This window comes from Drosophila sulfurigaster, chromosome X (genome assembly GCF_023558435.1).
Source record: "Drosophila sulfurigaster albostrigata strain 15112-1811.04 chromosome X, ASM2355843v2, whole genome shotgun sequence".
Taxonomy (NCBI): domain Eukaryota; kingdom Metazoa; phylum Arthropoda; class Insecta; order Diptera; family Drosophilidae; genus Drosophila; species Drosophila sulfurigaster.
Genome location: NC_084885.1, coordinates 11,658,755 through 11,679,919, shown reverse-complemented (window position 1 = coordinate 11,679,919; position 21,165 = coordinate 11,658,755). Strand labels below are relative to the sequence as shown.

Below are 21,165 nucleotides of genomic sequence, written 5' to 3'. Positions count from 1 at the left end.
ATTTTCATTTCGCTTGAAATGTATCATAATAATAAATTTCAAAAGAATTATAATTAAAATTGCAATAGAACCGACTTTTAAATATTATTGAATTATATCTAACACTTTAAAATGAAATTAATAAAAAGAAAAATGTGAAACAGTTTATTTACTTTTGCTTTGCATAATAGTTTATTGAAAAAAAATGTGCTTAAGTATAAATTGATAATGCAAACTAAGTTCTTCATTTTCAAGAAACATGTCTTCAAATTAATTTAAGACATTTTCTACATATTATATGAACAACTCTTATTTAAGTTTCTTAAGTATTTAAATATTAATTGAAAAATATGTGCTTGATTCTTTTGCTTTGCATAATAGTTTATTAAAAAAAAGTTTAAGCCAACAAGAAAAAAAAGTGCTTAAATATAAGGTAATAATAGAAAATAACTCCTTCTCTTTGTACAACTTAGAGATGGTCTCGCTTACAACTAATATGCATTTATATGGTATGTACTATATAATAATAGAATGTGTGCTCATGTATATCAAGTGCAACGCCAGCGACTGTTTTCAGTGATTCATGTTCATCATGCTGTTGGGCTCGACATCGCCACAGCGGTCGACGCCAAAGTTGTGACGCATGCGCTCCAAGGCGGCACGATTGAAGCCGCGGGCAAGGAGCTGCGCCTCTGCTTGGGCGATCACGTCGCGCATGCAGCTCAAGAGTTTGGTGCTCTCCGTCAGCTGGTTGCAGGCGTACTTGTGTCGGAATCGCAGCTTGGCCTTCTTGATCTTGTTGTTGTAGCGCGACTTGCGGCACGATTCTGCTCGCTGGCGTTGCACGTCGCGACTGGAGGCTGGATTCGGAGTCGCAGTTGTCGTTGTCGTTGTCTCGGTTGTCTCTTCGGGTCGCGTGGCTGGCGGACGTCGCTCCACGGTGATGGGATTGGCGATCAGCATCTGGTCGACGTAACGTTGCTCCTCGTTGGCATAGTGTGACTTCAGAAGCTGCAGCTCCTGCTCCACCATCTGATCAATCTGCTCCGGCTTATTGTTGTACTGCATCAAACTGGGTTTCTTCATCGCCAGCGGATGCATCATCATCTCAGCACTTGGATAGTATGTGTACACTGGTTGCTTGTAAAGATTGCTCTGCTCCATATCGATATCGATAGAGATGTGTTCTCTTCTGTCTGTTTATCACGATCTGTTCACCTCAAAGTCTAAATCGTATTTGCTGGCTTCGTCTCGACAGCGTCTCGTTTATATAGCTCTCAAGGCTCTGACCTGCCCACTGTTTGACCTGCCTACGGTTGGCAATGGGAACCTCTTATGAATCAACAGCAACAACCATTTTATGATCTTGTTTTCCTCGCTGTCCGGCTACCTAACTTTCTACCTGTCTGCCAACATAAACCATTCGCTGGCCAGTAAACAAACGGATTAGCAGACGAGCCGTCTGCATGGCAGAACTCACCAGGGGATCGAATGTGTTTCCGTTTCAGCTATTGAAGCAACAGCTACTAAACACAACTTATGAACCTAAATGAAGTACTAAGTACGTTTATGATTTTTTCTGTAAAGATCTTACAACGAACTCAATTATAACAACTCTATTCAATTTGAACGAAATATGTTAGAAACACAAGCTTGAAATCATTTTGATTTCATTTTCATTTTTTTAATTGCTTAAAATAAATCATAGCAAAACATATATTAGTGATTACTTAAAATTCGTAACTTATCATAAACTTTGTAATAGCTGAATACATTCTAAGTCATTTTTACAAAATATATCAACGATTAAGTCACATTTTAATATTCAATTTTGTAATAGAGCTCAAAATTCATTATATTTGTAATATTACACAATTAGACGTTTATGATTATTTCTGTATCGATCTAATAACGAACTATATTACATCAAAATAGATCATTTTAAACGACAAAGTTGAAAATTAGTTTTATTTCTTATGCTTTTGATCAGACATTTATAAAATTGTTTAAAATAAATCACCTTCAAATTCAACCAATTTCATCGTTGAAGTTAAAGTTAGAAATTTGTTTAATAATTCATTTCTTATTCTTATTCAATTTCATTTGCTTTGAATATAAAAATACGCTTAGAAAAGTTAAAGTATTTGAAAAGTTGCAAAGCCTATAAACTTCTTAAAATCTAAATGTATTAAACTAAATTAAATCAAAAAATACTTCTTTCATTTTAGGAATTTCCCTGCAAGCAATACATATGTTAGTATCATACGAATTGTGATATTTCTTTGATTTTTAATTTCGAAGATATATAATTTATATTCAAATAGTTGATGTGTTTAAAACATAATATTTGTTGGCTTAGATTGGAAAACTTGAGTTGAATAATGTTTCATATAAAATATATTAAAAAAGAAGTGTATTATGTATACATATTAAATAGTGCATAAACACACTTAAATATATAAAAAAAGAAATACATTGAACAATGTTTTATAATGTATTGTGTATTGTGAACCATCTACATTTTGCCTTCTGCCTTTAATTTTGTTATTTTCATATTCTTAGTATAAGATTATATTCATGAATTTGGAGAATGAATTATCATAAATCTCAGAAATTATCGTACTATCTCATGGAATGTTTATATCTATACCTAAAAAGTATTTGTCAAATTATGCGAGATAAGGAACAAGGTCTTAGGCAAATACGAAATTAAATTGAGCAAAAGTAAAGGCATTGTTTCAGTTCAGTTACAATACAACAAAACTTGTCATGAGATAAAGATACAAGAGATGTACGGAAGGAGGAGGAATTTGATTTTGGTTTGGGTTTGGGTTTGCTCACATGCTGAGTGCTAAATTGCAATTGTCAACTAAAATGTGTGTGCACCACAAGTCCAGCTTATCAGAGCTTATCAATATCGCAGACAGAGAGGCTAATATTAGAATTGAGGTACTTTTGCTTTGCGAGGAACGAGTTTCACTTTTGGCTGGAGTGGCGATAAGCCATAAGCTGGCATAAACCAATCAAGAATCGGCAGCCCAAAAACTCGATTCGCATTGGTCGTGTTACCTGCAACTGTGACACTGAAGTGTAGCTGTAGTTGTGGCTGGGTTTGGGTTAACCCAATACCTGGTGACGGGTCAAGTGCTGCAATCGGTATCAGGTAAGAAATTTGACTTGTGGCGGACATGACAGTTCAACTGGACATGTTGCTGCCTGTTGCAGGTAATAAACGGACTACGATGGCAACAATTAAATTAACTGCCCCCGGCTTAGCAATAATAAAACATCATTGCAAAAATCCCAATGGCAACATGTTTATGCATATTCCTTTAAGCTGGGTAAATTACATATACAGAAGTGTGTGTGCATTTTTTACCGTTACTTGCAGAGTTCAAATTATCACATTTTGTGCATTTCACTTTGTGCTGTTATTTTAGATACTTTGATGTGCTTCGATCTTTTTCGTTTTCCCAAGTGACGAAATAAAAATTTTAGAGGTGTCATATAATTTTGGAAAGGAGTTTATTCGTTTTTCTTGTCAAGTAAAGTCAAGTTTGAAAATCATCTTGTTTATTTCAGATATATAATTTTCTCTTAATAATAATATCTATTGAAATCGAATCGAAAACTTAAACAAATAAAGTAAAAAATTTTTTATACAAATATTCGATGAAAAAAGGGTCTTAGCTCAATGCTTAAGCAAAATTATAAAGCATACTTGATATGCTTGTCTTAAATGAATGTTACTTTAGCACTTTTAAGCACACACTCTTTAAAAATTGAATAATACTTTGTGTTATGGTTAATTGGTCCTCAAAATGGTCTGTTATTAAGAACACAATTTTTGAGACGAATATTCTTGATTATAGAAATTAGTCTTTTTTCTGTGTATGTACAAATTTATGTTTCAATTTCATTATTTCACAACTGATATTGTGATCTCTAAGTCCGATCAGAGAACATCTATTAAACGTTAAAAAAAAGTTATGTAATTGACTTTATAGATATATTAGGAGAAACAGATTGCTTTCAGCAAATTGTGTCAATCAGCGTTATGCTAATCAAATGCACTTAAATTTGAGTAAGATATGGGATTGAGCTTTAATGTTCAACGCATGCGAAATCCGATTACCACTTCATTAACTTTTCGAGGCGCCACGAAGGCCATTAAAATGTTGGCTTTAACAGGCTCGTTAAAGGCCAAACAAAATGCGAAAGAAGCAAATGTTCAAATCATTAGTCCAGAGCATGTCGCTCGAGCATTAAATGTGGCAATTGTAATTTTAATTCGCACAGTTGGCTGGTGAAATACATATTTAGTACTCTACAGCCAAACAGTTTATATACCCTACTATACTATATTATACTATATATGTATGTATGTGTGTATGTGCAATAACATATTTGGGAGATTGGGAGCTTAAGTGGTAAGGGCGTCGCCATTCTGTCCTGATGAGGGATCTTGTTTGTTGTCTAAAAATAAAACGCAGTTCACTGCCATTCCTCTGGTTGTCATGGAGCTGAAGCACAAGCGGAAACGGAAGCTGAGATGAGCACTGAACACTGAGCACTGTCAGCAACAGACTCAACTCAATTCATACTCGAATGCTGAACGAGTATGTCCAAAAATATGAGCATGTATTATATGGGTATTATATTACAAGGGCGTCGTCTCCTGCAAAAATATCGTAATAGGAAATGCGAATCTATTTCCAGCCTGCTGCCAAATGAGAGAAGACAACGCACACACACACACACACACACACACACACACACACACACACACACACACACACACACAAACACAAAAAGTGAAAAAGCAAACTGCCCATAAGTATAATTAAAAAACCATTTATAATCATTTTGTCGAATCCCAGTCGAAGGCAAACAGAAGTTGACCCAGCCACAGAAAGCCGCTGTCTCTCCCACTCTCTATGTCATTCCCTTTCTTTCCTCCCCCTTTGACCTCCCAAGCTGTGTGGCACTTGAAGCCGTCGGTAGTCGACTGTCGACAGTCATCGTCCGTCCAGCTCGGCGTTGACAATTTGCGACTCGACTGTGGCTGCCCCGGAAAAAAAAAACAAGTGAGAAAGCTACAGTCAAGCTTTGACTGCAATAGACCCTTCACTTTCCGATTGAACTAATTTTCGATATTATGATTTAAAATAAATTATTGTTCATTGTTCAATTATCACTTAAAAAGTAAGTCATTAAAATATGCTAGATTTGCCAAATACAAAATATGTTACTGAAATAATAACTTTGGAATAAATACGGATAGCTCAAAATTTTGTTTATTAATTTTCACATTCTTATCAATATATATTAAAACTACAAAAAATAAGAAGTAAAATGTAAAATTAAATTTAATGGCAAATTATGTAAATTATTTATGTATACTTTTAAAATATATTTTTATCACGAGAATTGTTACATTTGTAAATGAATAAAAATGTTTCCCCGAAATACTAAAACCAAATAAATTTAAAATTTAAATTTGATTATTTCAATCTGGAAAAAAAGTTTTATTACAAAACTGAAAAAGTTTATGAAAGAAGGTTTCAAATCTGGAAATTAGTTAAAATAAAAACTACGAAACTTATATTTTTCAATACCTTTATAATTTTGGATTATATTATAGGAGCGGAGATATCTCGATCCGCTTTCGACACACCCAATAATAGACTTTATTCACGTTGTGTAAAAGTAAAGGGTCGACAAAAAATAGGAAAAACAGGAGCCGTAAATACGCACATAAAGCGACATTCTCCATTCTCTCCTTTCACTGTTTTCTCCTCGACTCCTACGTGGTAGGAGAGGAGTAGTGGGGAGGGGAGGGTGAGGACGAGGACGAGGACGGGGGCTAAGAGGAGCCGCAATGCCATTGCCATTGAGTTTGAATTATGTCAGCGCAGTAATAAATTGTTCAGGGTATTAAATTAAAATACGTATGTATGTGCTTCTGTGTATGTGTGTGTATGGGGGTGTTCATGCAATTCTTGCGGCACTAGGCACACACACACACACAAACATACACACACACACACATACAACCGCACACTCAGTCAGCTTGGAGCACTGAGAGGACGCCCCAATAGGATTTGTGGCGAGAATTTACTACAAAACGCCAAACATGTATCGTCCAACACATTCACATATTGAGTATGCAAATAAAATAGGATTTTGAGGTATTCACTCGAACCTTGACAACTCGGTTCCATCCCCTCCGATTTTCCATTATTCCATTTTCACCATGAATTCACCAGCAAAGAGTGCCAGCTTTGAAAGGCCAAATACAGAGAAAGGTGAGCATTGAAATAGCCACTATTGCAATTAATTCTATACTATATCCCTTTAAACAAAATGATGAAGAATTACGACCACTAAAAACAGAAGAAATAGTCTTACGACGGTACTAACATATAACCAAACTGTTTTCATTTTCTGTGCTCTTTAAAAAGTTGTTATATTTTTATGCGAATGTATTCTCAAGAAAGCATTTCAGCCCCTATAAAATGCTTACATATGTTCTGCATCAACAAATCTTCTCAAATTTAACCGTGTTCGATTTTGAGAACATCAAATTTGGCTTCTTTTGCCTATTACAAAATACCCTTCTTCCCTTATGTAGCGGGTATACAATTTCAAAGCAATAATATGAGTCCCCAGTAATCAAATAAACTTAGAAAATTGTGGTCTTTGTTAATTTAATAAGTATTGAAACTCAACCACTTGTACTTGAGCATTGCTTTTTGACTTTCTCTACCAAATATTAGTATAAAAAATAGATATAAATTGTTTCACAATAGTATTACCTTATATCAGTATCCCCAAATCTATTATTGGACAAAGAAGCAAACAAACTACAAAGTCTAATTACTGTTTGTCAACCGAAGATTAAAGATACAAAATAAATACTATTATTTACAATGAGGCAAAGAAAACCCATATCTTTCGTTGTACTATATAATTGCGTTGCCCAAAAAAACAGGCAAGTACTTTTCAGATTTCACATGTGGTTTGCATTTTTGACTATACAGTAAATGTGATATTTACATGCGAACTACTTACAAAACTTGTACAATTAGTGGGATCAATGTCAGTAAAAATGAAATGTATAATTCTACAAACTAGATGAATATTCTATGTGCATTTGTATATCCTATATATAGTATGTCTATGCGACTGGAGTTATCCAGAGCAGCCGCGACATCCGCAGTGCACGCATTCCACAATGCGTCCCTCCTCCAGTTTTGATTTTGGCACACGGCAAATGCAATTCGTGCCGAAGTTCGTGTCACGTGTTTGTATGCAACGCAGACAGCAAAGATTCTCATAGCCGGACTTCTTCCATTTGGCTATCAGGTTGCCATCGGCGATCTTCTCTTTCAAACAATAGTCGTACAATTCCCGGCTGATGGCTTTGCGGCGATAGAACAAATCGTAGATGTAGCGCGTCTTCTGGTGATGTATCTTAAAGATGGGCCACAACGATTCCGTGATGCGCTTGCCCTCGTGTGGTTCCGTTTCCGCTTTAAATGAAAAAAAAAAGAATACGTTTATAGGCGGCCAGAAGAAAAAATATAAAAGCGGCGTCAGCAAATTACTAGGAAATACCTTCGCGCATTTTCTGTTCCAGCTCCTCCAACGTTGGTTCAATCAATTCCCAACCATCTGGTGGAGGTTTACGACTGCGACGCACTTTTGGCATTGTTTTTTGCTTTGTATATGAAATACAATTTCAATTTGAACACGCTAAAATCTATACAAAACGTAAAATGCTACGAAACTGAAATAACGCAGATAATAAACAGCTGTTCAACATTTAAGCGATGTTTAAGTGTTGTGAAATGCATGTTGAGTAGCGAAACACAACACTGACTGTCAGAGTTGCTTTGATTGTGGGTTATCGATAAGCGTTTCAGTTTATTTTCCATTTCAGTGTATATGTAATCGTAGAAGTAATGAGTTGATTGTTTTTGTTATTTTTGTTTGACAGACGCGTGTTATTGCTATTGTACTCTGTTCATTTGATTTATTTGGAACACTTGCTTTGCGTCCTGCTTCACGACTTGCAAACCAAACAAAAAAAGAAAGGTGAAGCAAATATTAAAGGACAAAAGCATTGCGCAGCCAAAAGTAAGCAAAAGCTAAGAAAGCAGCAGACGCAGTCGAAAAGATATCGTCTGCTTGTGCATGTGTTTGTGTCTGTGTTTGCATTTGTGTTTGTGTTCGTGTTCATGTTCATGTTCATGTGATTGTGCAGCAGCAGCAACAAACTAACCCACACAACTTTGGGGACGCAGCTTCACACGCGCTACAAAGCAACAGCAACAGCAGTTGTATTATTATTACCATCGACGACTGTTGAGGCGGATGCTCTCTTGTCTTGATTAATAATTACTGCATTAAATTTAATGCACAACTAAACGCTGCCGTCAACGTTCCAAACAAATTCGATGTGCGTGTGTGTTTCAATTCAAAACAACAATATATGTATGCAAAAGTGTGCGTGCTTGTGGTTTGTTGTGACGTCGTTGCGATGACTGTGGTTGTATTTGTTGTAATGCGTCGCTTTCATTCATAAGTCGTCGCTGGTGCTGGTGGCTTTCTTTGCGTCAACAACAAATCAACGTTTGGCCTTCGCATAGTATCTGCGCGCTCGCTCGCACCAACAGAAGGCGCCCACATAATTGGCTGTCGCTGTCACGTTCACGTTCCCGCTCCCAATTCCACTTCCACTCCCATTCTCTGACCAGCATTGGCATCGCCCCTTCCTTGTCTTGCCACCATCATCTTTGCTATTGCATTTCCATTCATTTGACGATTCGTATAGTATTCGCCGTTATATTCAGTGCATGGTACGTGAAATAACAAATATTTAAGTACTCACACACACACACACACCAACAACGCTGAAGTGTTAGTATGTGTGTCTGCGAGAGATCACCACCCCCCATTTTGTTGGCACATTTAAACGCCCCCTCCCACTATGTCGCGCTCTACTTGTGTGTGCGTTGGTGACGCTGCGCGAACTTGCGTATGTGTGTGTGTGTGTGTGAGAGTGTGTGTGTGTAATGAGCGCAACAAATCAGTATTGTTTTGTTTGCTGTTTGCACATTCCTCAATTTTTTTGCCATTTTCCGCCTTATGCACACACACGCACACACACTCACACAAAAACACAGAAATTGTCACTTTGTATTTCTAGTTTGGAACTAGTCATCAGACTAACCGTATACCAGACAATTGGTCACACCATTTATCTACGATACACATACATATTGAAACGAATACATATGCAAACAATTCTAAGTCATGAAATCGATCCTACTTACGGCTACACTGATCGGATCGATAAGATAGCCTAACTCAAAACAATAACAAAGTTCCATCTCACACACACATGCATGTGTGTTAATATGTATATACGCTTGATTGTATGGCAAGGTAGCTTTAGAGACAAGTTTACACTAATACACTCATAGAAATAGCTTTTCGACAATTCACTGAAAATGTACATGGGAAAGCGTTTAAATATTTCCAATCATCATTCTCAGTTGGCAGTTGTTTTTCAATTTTTAAATGGAAAGTTCCCAGAGTAATCCACAGAAACTATGCCAACAATTTCCTAAACTTTTCATGTACAGTGCAGCTTCCATATAGCGATTTATTTAAAATTATAATGAGATTGACAGATACTAAAATGTCTCTTAAAATGCCATACAATTGAATACTACTATTCTTAGTTTTGAATATAATTAATGAGGACATTAATACTATTGAATATTCTTACTTTTTGTGCTTCTATAATTTATGATCTCACAATTCTCACTACCGAATACTTCGCTCATATATCAAAGGGTCACTAATCATCCAAGTTATGACTGTCCCATAAAGTTCGGTAATTCTTTCTTTCACTGTGATAGTTTCTTTTTTTTTATCGTCGAGTACTGTATACAGTATATAGCTTTTTATCAGATAAATGTAAAAGTCGCTGGGTCTGTCACATAGCAAACACACGTTAATTGTCGTATCAATAATGTCGAACTCGAGTTGAAGGCAATAAAGAAAGTTAACTTCTAAGAAAGAAATTCGTGTAATTTATGTTGGTAAAATGCATGAATGTGCTGTGGAATAAATTAAAGATTCAGACTCTTTCTCATATTTGGGGTGCAGGGTATTAGAGTAGTCATCACTCTGCCCCCAATTGGCTGCAAGTCAATTATATTTATACCCCAACTGTGCAACGGCCGCCGCCACACCGTCCAGATGCCACAATTTCCGCGTTGCGCCGCAATTCAATATGAATTGTGAATCGGAATTCGCAGTCGTTATTAAAAATGCATTCAAATAAATCCATAACATTGAATTATTTGATTCGCACGAATGTAAACGGTTAAATTGTTTGTTTTGCTGTCAATATTGATGCAAAATGCAAAATGTGTGAATGAATATTGCAACAGATTGAATTGTAATTGAATTGTGGAAAGTTTAATTGCCATATGTTAAACTGATTCGTGTCTTCGATAAGCATTGGTTGAAATGTTTGCTATGGTTTGAGTCTCGACTCCAAGTTCGAGTTAAGTTCGAGTTGCAGAAGAATGAGTCTAATATACACAAAATGTTTTTATCGACTTTCAGCCAGCTACGGCTTCAGCATGGAGCCCACAGCTGCTGCCGGCAATCTGCTGGAGATCATGGATCTGGCCCGAACCCTGCGCCAGGAGCAGCTCTTCATCCAGCACGAACAGGCGGCGTTTGCACAGCTCACCGGTGCCTTGGAGACGAATGCGGCAACCATAACACAGGTCTGAGTCTGACTTGTCACATAACATTTTGATTAACGATGTCACGTACTCGCTCGCTCACTCACTCACTCATTGACTCTTTGTTTCCCCTTGTTCTCTCATTTAGCTGGCGTACATCTGCGCCCAACAAAGACAGAATCTGCATGATCTGCTCTTAACCAGAACGGATCACGATCCATTTGCCTGCTGTCGCCGTGCCAGCGCCTACGATAACGCGCCCTTTCTGGATGCCAAGCAGGTGTTACCCTACGAGGTTGGTACTCCCTTTAGGCTCTCCTCTCTGCTCTCTACCCTCTACCCTTTCCCATCATGGTCCTACATTAAACGACAACGTTTATTAGGCACTTACTACGTATATATGTACATATTTGTATAGCATATATACAAATATATAATCAGTTGTATGCTTGCATATCCAGACAACAAAGAACGATTTCCGATGTGTGAATAGAGGGAATGAACATTGACATTGTTCTTCTTCCTCTTGTCGTAGTCGTTGACGTTGTTGCGGCTATTCGGAAAACTATTTAGATCAAATAAAATGCGACTCGTTGAGCATCAAACGAGACGCAAATTAGTTTTAGCTCTTCCTCCTCCTTTTTTCTACTGCGTCACTTACGACTGAACCGCGAATCGAAGATCAATCCAGTGGTTTCACCTCCTATAATCATATTATTTGATGGATCAATTTACATTGATCTTTGCAAGTTCTATGTTATATCGAATTGCAGTTTATTTTAACTGATTTACATAGGTGTCAACTTTTATCAAAGTAAAATTCATCAAAAATTCATATTTCAATCTATTCTAACCCTAAACATAAATCTACTCTAAACTTTTATTTAATAAACCCCAACTAAATTTCAATTTCTATATCGAATTGATGGCTTATAATGTTATCGATTGAGTGCTAGGCTTATCTTCAATTAACCCCATTTACCATTTAATTCAAAATGTCAATTTCCAATGTCTGTGTGAGATTTATATGATTGTATCTTCTTTCTTTTATCTGTGGAAGATTATCTTGTCTTTGACACAACTTGATAAGCAAACATGCAGAAGACATTCAACAAGAACTATACACTTAAAACACTTTGCTACAAACTTGAGTCGTGATAACAATTTATCTAGAGTTCTTTTGAAAATTTGATAATTATTTGTTTAACGGGACAATATTTAATTATCTATCAATAGATAGCAAAATGAAACTACTTAGGAATTTTAACGACGTTTAAAATTAGGTTCTTGATGTTATCTATAGGGTAAATTTTATAGTTGTTCATAGATACGTCGATATGTTTTCCTTCAAAAAGATAAGAAATCAGTTGCGTATAGTCTTCTTCCTTTTATTTATTCAATTTAAGTAAAAAAGTTCTAAGGTGTCTATTACTAGTGAAAAAAACATATACTGAAATAATTTTTAAAAATAAATAATGTTAAATAATTAATGTTATTCTTATAGTTCTAGATTAGCAGCATATTTAGCGTTGAGATTGGTTTTAAGATTATTTTCTGTTTAACGTCAAAATATGTAAGCTCGTTCATTTTTTGGCTTGCGTGCGAATTTGTTAATTTTTGCAATTATCTTAAAACAGAGAAATAATGCCAATATAATTCTTACCTCTAATTAAAGTGCTGATCAATAAATATAAGATTTATCTTTACTAAAAATAAAAAAATGTTTTGATATACATTTTTTCACTTTAAATAGTGAGATTTTCAGTAAAGAATTTTCCATATAAATCTTTATATGTATTTATCTCTACAAAATGTAATTCTTTATTACTAATATTATCATCAATTCTATATATCATTATATATATTGTATATATGGTAGATTTGTAGCTCTCAATTATAAATAATACGACATATTTGTAGTTTTTGTATTGCTAATATTATCAAAATTTCTATATACCATTATATATATAAAAGGTATATTGGCAGTTCTTTAGTATTATTATTAATAATATGATCAATTTAGGGGTTTTTCTACTAGTATTTCATAATTTCTATATACCATTGTATATGCTTTATTTATTTCTAAAATATGTTATATCCCTCGATCCTTAGTATTATTTTTGTGTTCTATTTATGGATTGTGTCTAATAAATGAATGTAAATTACCGAAATGAAAGCACAAATTTTCAAGAGTATGACTAATTGATGTGACATCCTTTGATTGCAGCATGCCCTGGCCTATGAGGATCTGTTCAACTACCTGTACAACACACCGTATTTGCTGGCCATGTCGCTGGCGACAGCGGATCGTCTGTCGCTGGTGTCGCCGTCGCAGCTGGAGCAGATTGTGCACACAATTGCGACCGGACTGTATGGGAATGCGATCAACACAAAGGACGTGGAGCTGCTGCTCAAGTTGCTGCGCGAACTGATCGAGATGCAGCTGCTGAGCAGCGAGCAGCCGCGACGATTGCTGCGGACCAATGGCAGCGCATTCGCCCGTCTCTATCAGCGTCTGGTGGAGTCGCTCTTCTCGGCTCGGATCTTTCTTACAGCCGCGTTGCACGCTCCGCTGATGGCTGTGCTGAGCGAGCACGAGGCTCTGCTCGATGTCGATCCCCACAAGCTGTTGCAGAGCTTCACGGCCCGTGAACGACAGCGACGCTTTGGCGAGGACGAGACGAGCGCCAACTATCAGCGGAATGTGGTCCGATTCCATGCCGAGACGCTGGGCAAGCTGCACGCCCATGCTCAGGCATTTGTGCGGAGTTTGCAGCAGAGCTGGTCGCTGTTTCCCAGCTCGCTTCGCTGGCTGCTGCAGACGCTGGGCCAGCAGCTGCGACAGACGCAACGGCACAGCGATCACGAGATACGTCAACTGCTGTCGGATCTGGTGTTCACGCACTTCATTTGCCCGGCGATCGTTAGCGCCGATCTGGTGGGCATCATCGATGTCAATGTGAGCGAACAGATGCGCCACAATCTCAATCAGATTGTCCAGCTGCTGCAGCGTCTGGCGTTGAGCGACGAGGCCAGCGAATTGGCCCACCTCATGGAGATGCTGCTGGTGGGTCAAACCGGCGAGGATGTCGTCGCCATACTGCCGCAGCAGAGCGACTTTGAGCGCGCCCAGCTGGCGATCAATCAGCGTGAACTGCAGCACTTCGTTGACTTCTTTCGCCTGCTGGCGCCTCGAGCCGAATACGAAGTGTCCGCCGAGCAGCGACAGCGTCTGCAGCGGATTCTCTCGCGCATCCCCAAGACGGAGGCGACGGTGGTCTCCAATGCCAGCGCAATGCCGCCGCCGTCGCAAACAGTTGCAGAGGAGAAGAGCACAACGAATGGGGCGAAGCGTTCGAATAAAGGGCTGATGCGGCTGGGCAAGGCCACCAAAAAGAAGCTGGCCAAGGGCATGAGCTTCAGCAGCACTTCGAATTCCAACTCCCACTCCAACGCCAATTCCAATTCGAATGCCAGCCATGGTCACGAGCCTGCTGCTGGCAACGGCAGTGCAGCATCAAATGGAGCAGCGACGACGACGACGACGGCGAATGGCGATTTGGAGCAATGCTCGTCCTCGCACAGCGGCAGCAACACCAGCCTCAGTTCGTGTGGCGCCACAGCAGCAGCAGCAGCAGCGGCTGCCACGACAGCGAATCCTGAAGCGGATGCCGTCGATGGCAACGAACCGGTGTTGATGTTCAGCATTTACAATGCGGCTGCCAAGTGCAAACTGAAGCCACTCACCGAGGAGGATCTGCTGAAGATGAACTGCATTGGACAGGAGATTGCGCCGTCGGTTGCCGTCGTCACAGCGGCGCCTTCGTCGAATGCGGACGATGCGAGCAGCTTGGAGGCAATGCGTCGGCCGCACGATGATGCCTCCATTGGCAACTCGGACAATCTGGAGGCGATTAGCGAGGCGGCGCACTCGGTGAATCATTCGGTGGCCAGTTCGCTCGATCTCGAGGAGCAGCAGGAGCGCGACGTTCACGATGCCGAGAACGATGACAATCTCTCCGACATGGTATCGGCCAATGTCTCGGGCCGTGGCACGCCCAACATCAGTGGCCGCGATACGCCCTCGTCGCAGGTGACGGACGGCGATGGAGCTGCCGGTGATCTGGCGCATCATGTGCCGCGTCCGACGCCACAGATGCAGAACATGCTGTTGTCCAAGGTGCGCTCCGATATTGAGGACAAGTTCTGCAAGTTTGAGCTGAAGAAATTCGAGGGCGACGAGAACGTGAGCATCATATCGGACACATGGTCAACGGATGTGCTCGCCAGCGACTCGGAGAACACGCTCGACGCCAGCAGCGAGCAGCAGCGTGGCCGCGAACGTGAGCGAGAGCGGGAACGAGAACGGGAGCGAGAACGTGAGAGAGAGCGCAACTTTTCGACGCCATTGATACCATCGGCTGTTGTCTTGCCCGGCGACAACAACAACTTTGTGGTGGAGGCTTTGGCACGTGCCGCGGCACCCGCCGCACTGGACGCTTCGGATCAGCGCTCCGAATCGAACTGGAGCACCGATGTGCTGGCCAGCGACTCGGAGAAGCTGGCCGAGATCGATACGGACGACAATGTGAGCATCACTGCCAAATCAGACACGGCAGCCCCGCTTGCGCTCGCTGTGGTCCTCGACGATGGCGAACAGACGCCCGGCAGCAGTGGCGATGGCGATGGTGCGGATCCTGACGGCGATGGGGACGGTGATGGCGATGGCAATGGGAATGCGAGTGCCAGCGAGCGTAGCCAAGAGGATTCGGCATTCTTTGATGCGGTCAATTCATATGACGATGCGCATCACTATCAGGCGGCATCGTCGCTGGCCCGCAGCTCGGTGCGCACCAGCTATCATGGCTTGGGTGGCGACAGTGGCGACAGCAGCTTCCAGCAGCAGTACAAATGCAGCGCAGCCGAGGGCAGGAAGAGCACTCCGCTGATGGGCACGGCGTGTATGCGTCGCCAGACATCCGCCGAGAGCAGCATATCGAATCAGAGCCTCAATCTCGAGGAGCCGCAGTCGAGCAGCAAACAGCAATCGTTATCGTCGCATCACCATCATCATCATCATCATCACCACAAGAAGAAGAAACAACAACAGCAGCAGCAACAGCAGCGAGACCTGATCGATTTCAGTGACTACAGCGAGGATAAGGATGAGCCGCCTGGATTGGTGCAGCAGCTGCTCGATAAGTTTGGCGACGAGCAGCAGCATCCGCATCCTCGCCAGCAGCAGCAACATCAGCACCAAGTGCATTCACGTCCCTCCCTTGGTCATGGAGTCGAGCATCGTCGCATCTCCATGGAGCAGCGCACGGCGGGCATCGATGGACGACGAAATGGAATACTGGCGGGCAGCGAATCGGCGCGACGACATCAGAGCTTAAACTACGAGAATCACGAGATTATGCTGCAAGGCATTACGATGCACGCGACCGATGAGCGACCGAAGACCGATGATGACAAGCAGCAGGAGCTGCAGTTGCTCTGCGCCCAAACGCAACAGTTGCAGCTGCAGCACGATGCGGATGCCACCACCAGCAGCAGCACACCGTCGGCTGCCACGGCGGCGGGGGCGGCGGGGGGCAAACCCAGCAAAGCCACCGGCGCCATACCAAAGAGCATTAGCTTCGATGCCAGCGCGGACAAGGAGAAGCATCGTGGCCAGCAGCAGCGGGAGCAACGCGATCAGAGCGGCAGCATTCTCAATAAACTGAAGCAGGGCATCTTTAAGAATCGCCGCAACAACAGCAACAGCAGCAGCAACAACAAGTCAGCCTCATCCTCATCGTCGTCGGGTGCTGCAGCAGCAACTTCGTCGGCGAATCATCCACAACGATTGAGCATCCACAACGATCAAAATCGCAGCGTTAGCTTCGATCCGAGTGCCGCAGCCGCGTGTATCAACTTTGCCGCTGACCACGCCGACGCCCGCTCGTCGCATTCGCACTCGCACTCCCATTACTGTGATAGCAGCGAGGATATTCTGGCCAAGTATCGCCGCAAAGTCAGCAGCTCCAGCGATGCCACCAACTCGGACTCCACGGGCAACGGACATGGCCATGGTCACGGGCATGGGCACAGTCACGGACTTGCTCATGGACATGCTCACAGTGCATCAGGCACGGCGCATGGACAAGTCACCAATGGCGGGTAAGCGAACCTCATCGAAATCACATTGATATAGGAAATGTTTCTTGTAATCGAAATTACATTGAAATAGGAAATCTTTCTTGTAGTTTCGCTTGTATTCCGCATAGTTTAGAGGCTAGTTAAGTGCTCTGAAAAGCAGCAAAATCTTCAACTTGAGACTATTGTAAATATAATGCATTTGTTGAATACTCTAGCGACAATGAAGTCGATTGTGCTCGACTGCGACATACCCGCTATCCATTTCCAATACAAATACACTAACAATATAACACAAAAATATACTGTAAACCGTATTTAGTATATAGATATTGAATATTTAAAATATACCAGATTGCCAGCCAAAGTAGAATCTCTGAAATATCTACAATTACGAATTCGTACGCGATAACAAAAATTAACGAATTTCAATATGGTATCGTAAAACAGCAAAAGTTCCTAAAATCAATCTTAGCCCTCAATATTATGTTTTAATGTTTTTTCACTGTAAATAGTGTCATATGCTACTTTTGTTCACCATAGAATTGTCCATATTACATTTGTGATTATTGCAGTTCTCACAAAAATCCCTATTTAATATTAGTATACTTAACTACTATACGAAGGAGACAATGTTAGACGCATAAATACCAAAATTCAAATTTAAAAATAGTTAGCAAAGAATGTTTAATTTCTTCTCAACTTGCTATCTTTCTCTATCATGGAAAACCATATTGTATTTGTTAATATTGTATTTGCATTATTAAGTTTGATGATCTCAATCAATAAGTCAATAAGTCATCTTTCAAATTTTAGATACACTTAGCCATACTGAAAGTCAATCAAATAGGAGACAAATATAAATGTGTGAAGTTGAAAACTTTCATAGTATAGAACTCTATTTAAAGAGGATTTAAATATAAGTTTTGCAATGCTGTCTCTGTATAAGAAAGATATGATCCATATCTGTCTTTTATATTCCAAATACAAATGTATTTATCAAAATATCAAATAGAACACATAGAATGCGTAAAGTTGAAAGCACTATTCGTTTATTATTTATTTACAACTATAATAGTGAGGATTCAAATCAAAGATATGCTGTTTCTCTATAAGAAAGAGATGCTTTATTCCTTTACATCTTGCTCTCTCTCTCTCTCTCTCTCTCTATTTATTTTGTGACTACTTCTTTTCAACTCAACTCTGTTTCACTCCAATCTCCATCTCTTTCATTAATTAATGAGGATTCAAATCAAAGATATGCTATGCTGTAAGAAAGAGTTGCTTTACTTCCTCCACAACTTGCTCTCTCTCTCTCTGTCTGTCTCTGTCTATTTATCTTGTGACCACTTCTTTTCAACCCAACTCTGTCTCACTCTAATCTCCATCTCTTTCTTTGTGCTGCAGCCAATTGCCCGGCGTTGTGTTCAGCAGCGTGAAACAGAAGCTGCGCACGGTGCTCTCGAAGACGGATCTGCACAGCGGCGACTTCCGGCAGACGACGCTGAAGCCGCTGGAGGCGACGCCGCTGCAGACGTATCTGCAGATTCAGCTGGCGCAGTGCATCAGCCTGCAGCGGCTGCCGCAGATCTCGCATGTGGCCGAGGCGATGCGTTGCCTCGGCCAGCTGGAGCGGCCGCAGCATGCGCAGCTCTTGCTGGAGCTGCAGCACGATCTGGAGCGACGCAAGAGCTATCTGCAGTATTTGCTGGTGCATCGCCAGCAGCTGTTGCTGCGCTCCGAGCAACTGGATCAGCTGGAGAAGCGATTGCGTGGCGAGGCGCGCAGCTGTCAGCGTTGCATGCTGCAGTCGTTGGTGCGCTTGTATCTGGGGCGACAGCAGAGCAAGCTGCAGGCTTTCCAAGCGGAGTTTGCCCTGCTCAGCGTCAGCGATGAGCGAGTGGAGCTGATCGAGGAGTTTGTCGAGGGACTGCTCGAGGAGTTGCGCGATGGCGGGCTGCAGGATGAGTTCCAACGCGAGGCGGCACGCGATGCCATCGAACGTCTGCTGCTCGAGCAGATGTACGAGCAGGTGATGTTCCCCAACGAGGATGCGGATGTCTCGCGCGACGAAGTGCTTGCCGCGCACATTGGCAAGCTGCAGCGTTTCGTCCATCCGGCGCATCCCGCCCTCTGCATTGCCCAGGAGTATTTGGGCGAGGCGCCTTGGACGTTTGCCCAGCAGCAACTGTGCCACATGGCTGCGTACAAGACGCCGCGCGAGAAGCTGCACTGCATCATCAAGTGAGTGTGTTGAATGCATTTAACTATTTCGTATAACTGTAGTAAACTTCTTCTTCGTCTCCGTTGCAGCTGCATCTCGAGCATCATGAGTTTGCTGCGTATGTCAAGTGGTCGCGTGCCAGCGGCAGACGATGTCCTCCCCGTGCTCATCTATGTAGTCATTATGGTATTATTCACAACACTCTCTTCATCTGCTTCTCTCCTTGCTAACAACAATCTTCTTTCTCTCTCTCTCTGCGAGCAGGCAAATCCTCCGTATCTGCTCTCGACAGTGGAGTACATCAGCTGCTTTCTCGGCAAGCGGCTGGACGGCGAGGATGAGTTCTATTGGACGCTCTTCGGTTCGGTTGTGAAGTTCATCAAGACCATGGACTACCTGGATTAATGATGATGATGATTTTGTTGTTGTTTTGCGGCGCTTGCCAACTTGCTGCAGCGAAGCTGGCTGACCCAATTGTTGTTATATCTTTACATTTATTTAGTGTCCTAAGTATATTGCATCGAGTTCTGTTTTATTGTATTTGTCCCACTTCCTCGTTTTTTTTTTGTTTTTTTTTCTTTTTGTGTTCAACTTGATGTTCAGTCAGTTGTTTTCGTTTTTTTTTGGCCAAGCTCCGCTGCACAGGCACGCTTTGATATTTCTACCTTAATTTGTATAATATATATTTCTACCGATATCTCTATATTTGTATATATACTTATATATATATATGTATATGCTCAGTTCATGTATCACGTTGTGTTTAATACATATAACACGATATGTAGTATATATACATCAAGCAAATCAAAGGCGGCTACAACAAGAAATAAAATATGAGAATTTGGAAATTCGCTATTTACGATAGTTGCTAAGAACTGTCTTAACTATTTTTCGATGCCTGCATTATTATATTTGTATACTCGTACTATACTTAGTAGGTACTATGCATACACAGACATATTCATATACATATATGTATACCATATAGTATACATATACATATATTTAGAAGTAAACATAAGCATGCATGGAACATGAACATGAAAACCAACTTAATATTCCTTATTGTGTAACACAACAAATAAAACGAAATTCAAGAACGCAACTGTTTTTTAAATGCTTAGCATTATTGTTATTATTATTACTATTAATATTACTCTATGACTATTGCTATCATTCTTACTACTAATATTACTCTATTACTATTACTATTATTATTATTATTACTAATATTATCATTATTAATATTTTTATTTTTCAATCGGATAAGCATATTTAAGGTACCCCAATTTAAGTATGAATCCATCTCAGGAACCCTGTGTATAGGTAGTCTTTATTTTACGTAGACATACAGCTAGAATAGTTTCCTCATTTCAAATTTGCTTCGCAACCGAATCACTTCCACAATATCAAAAAGAAATCGAGGCAAAATTCCATCAATCATCCATCGTAACAACAACCATGCAGCAAATAATGAATTCCGAGATGAACTTGCCGGTGATCTACACAATGTCTGTGATCGTCTTGCTGCTATTGATCCACACAATTTTCTCATGGCGACAACTGAAGCAAATGCGGAACAATTGGTCTCTGATAGAGGCCTTCTGTCGATTGGAGCCGGGTACCGTGTGCAGCATTTGCCTTGAGTCCATCACGGTGGGCGACACAATTCTGGCCGATCTTCAGCGTCTTGCCTGTGATCATTGGTTCCACAAGATTTGTCTTCGCGCCTGGCTTATTCGTGCCGCGAACTGTCCGAATTGCCGACGTCACATCGATCTACCCAAAGAGCTGCCGGACTTATTTCCCTCTGACTTTGACTTGGACGCTGGCAGCGACAATGACAACGATGAACTGGATTTTTGATAACTCTTCAATTCAATTTGTATAACGCTTTCTTATGTTGTCGGGCTTAAAAGAAAACCAACTGTTTAATTTGGGTCAACAGATGTATATAATAATTTCGTACAGAATCATCTAATTCCATTCTTTCAGGTCCATTCTATATACAATCAACGATTTACGCCAAATAAATTAGAAATCTTGGAT

General features: G+C 40.8%; 4 protein-coding genes across 6 annotated transcripts; 2 read left to right on the top strand and 2 right to left on the bottom strand.

The window, feature by feature from the left end:
* Positions 1 to 465: 465 nt before the first annotated feature.
* On the bottom strand, positions 466 to 1,557 carry LOC133848929 (protein sisterless A). The gene has a single exon (XM_062284678.1). The coding sequence runs from the start codon at positions 1,141 to 1,143 to the stop codon at positions 553 to 555; it is 591 nt and encodes a 196-aa protein (XP_062140662.1). The 5' UTR covers positions 1,144 to 1,557; the 3' UTR covers positions 466 to 552.
* A 5,121-nt stretch (positions 1,558 to 6,678) lies between these two features.
* Positions 6,679 to 7,839, bottom strand: LOC133847195 (protein BUD31 homolog). Its single transcript, XM_062282066.1, has 2 exons — positions 7,600 to 7,839; positions 6,679 to 7,514 (listed from the first exon to the last, which is right to left on the bottom strand). The coding sequence occupies exons 1-2, from the start codon at positions 7,691 to 7,693 to the stop codon at positions 7,174 to 7,176; spliced, it is 435 nt and encodes a 144-aa protein (XP_062138050.1). The 5' UTR covers positions 7,694 to 7,839; the 3' UTR covers positions 6,679 to 7,173.
* An 89-nt stretch (positions 7,840 to 7,928) lies between these two features.
* Positions 7,929 to 20,216, top strand: LOC133847193 (receptor-mediated endocytosis protein 6 homolog). Of its 3 annotated transcripts, none has more exons than XM_062282063.1 (7): positions 7,929 to 8,121; positions 10,627 to 10,793; positions 10,900 to 11,046; positions 12,979 to 16,913; positions 18,297 to 19,133; positions 19,203 to 19,299; positions 19,378 to 20,216. In XM_062282063.1, exons 2-7 carry the CDS (start codon positions 10,644 to 10,646, stop codon positions 19,516 to 19,518), a joined length of 5,307 nt encoding a protein of 1,768 aa, XP_062138047.1. In that variant the 5' UTR covers positions 7,929 to 8,121; positions 10,627 to 10,643; the 3' UTR covers positions 19,519 to 20,216. The 3 variants fall into 3 exon arrangements, with proteins under 3 accessions (XP_062138047.1, XP_062138049.1, XP_062138048.1); XM_062282065.1 differs by having other exon boundaries at positions 7,936 to 7,943; XM_062282064.1 differs by lacking the exon at positions 7,929 to 8,121 and adding an exon at positions 8,336 to 8,443.
* Positions 20,217 to 20,457: 241 nt separating this feature from the next.
* Positions 20,458 to 21,018, top strand: LOC133847606 (uncharacterized). The gene has a single exon (XM_062282765.1). It carries the CDS (start codon positions 20,578 to 20,580, stop codon positions 20,980 to 20,982), a length of 405 nt encoding a protein of 134 aa, XP_062138749.1. The 5' UTR covers positions 20,458 to 20,577; the 3' UTR covers positions 20,983 to 21,018.
* Positions 21,019 to 21,165: the final 147 nt, after the last annotated feature.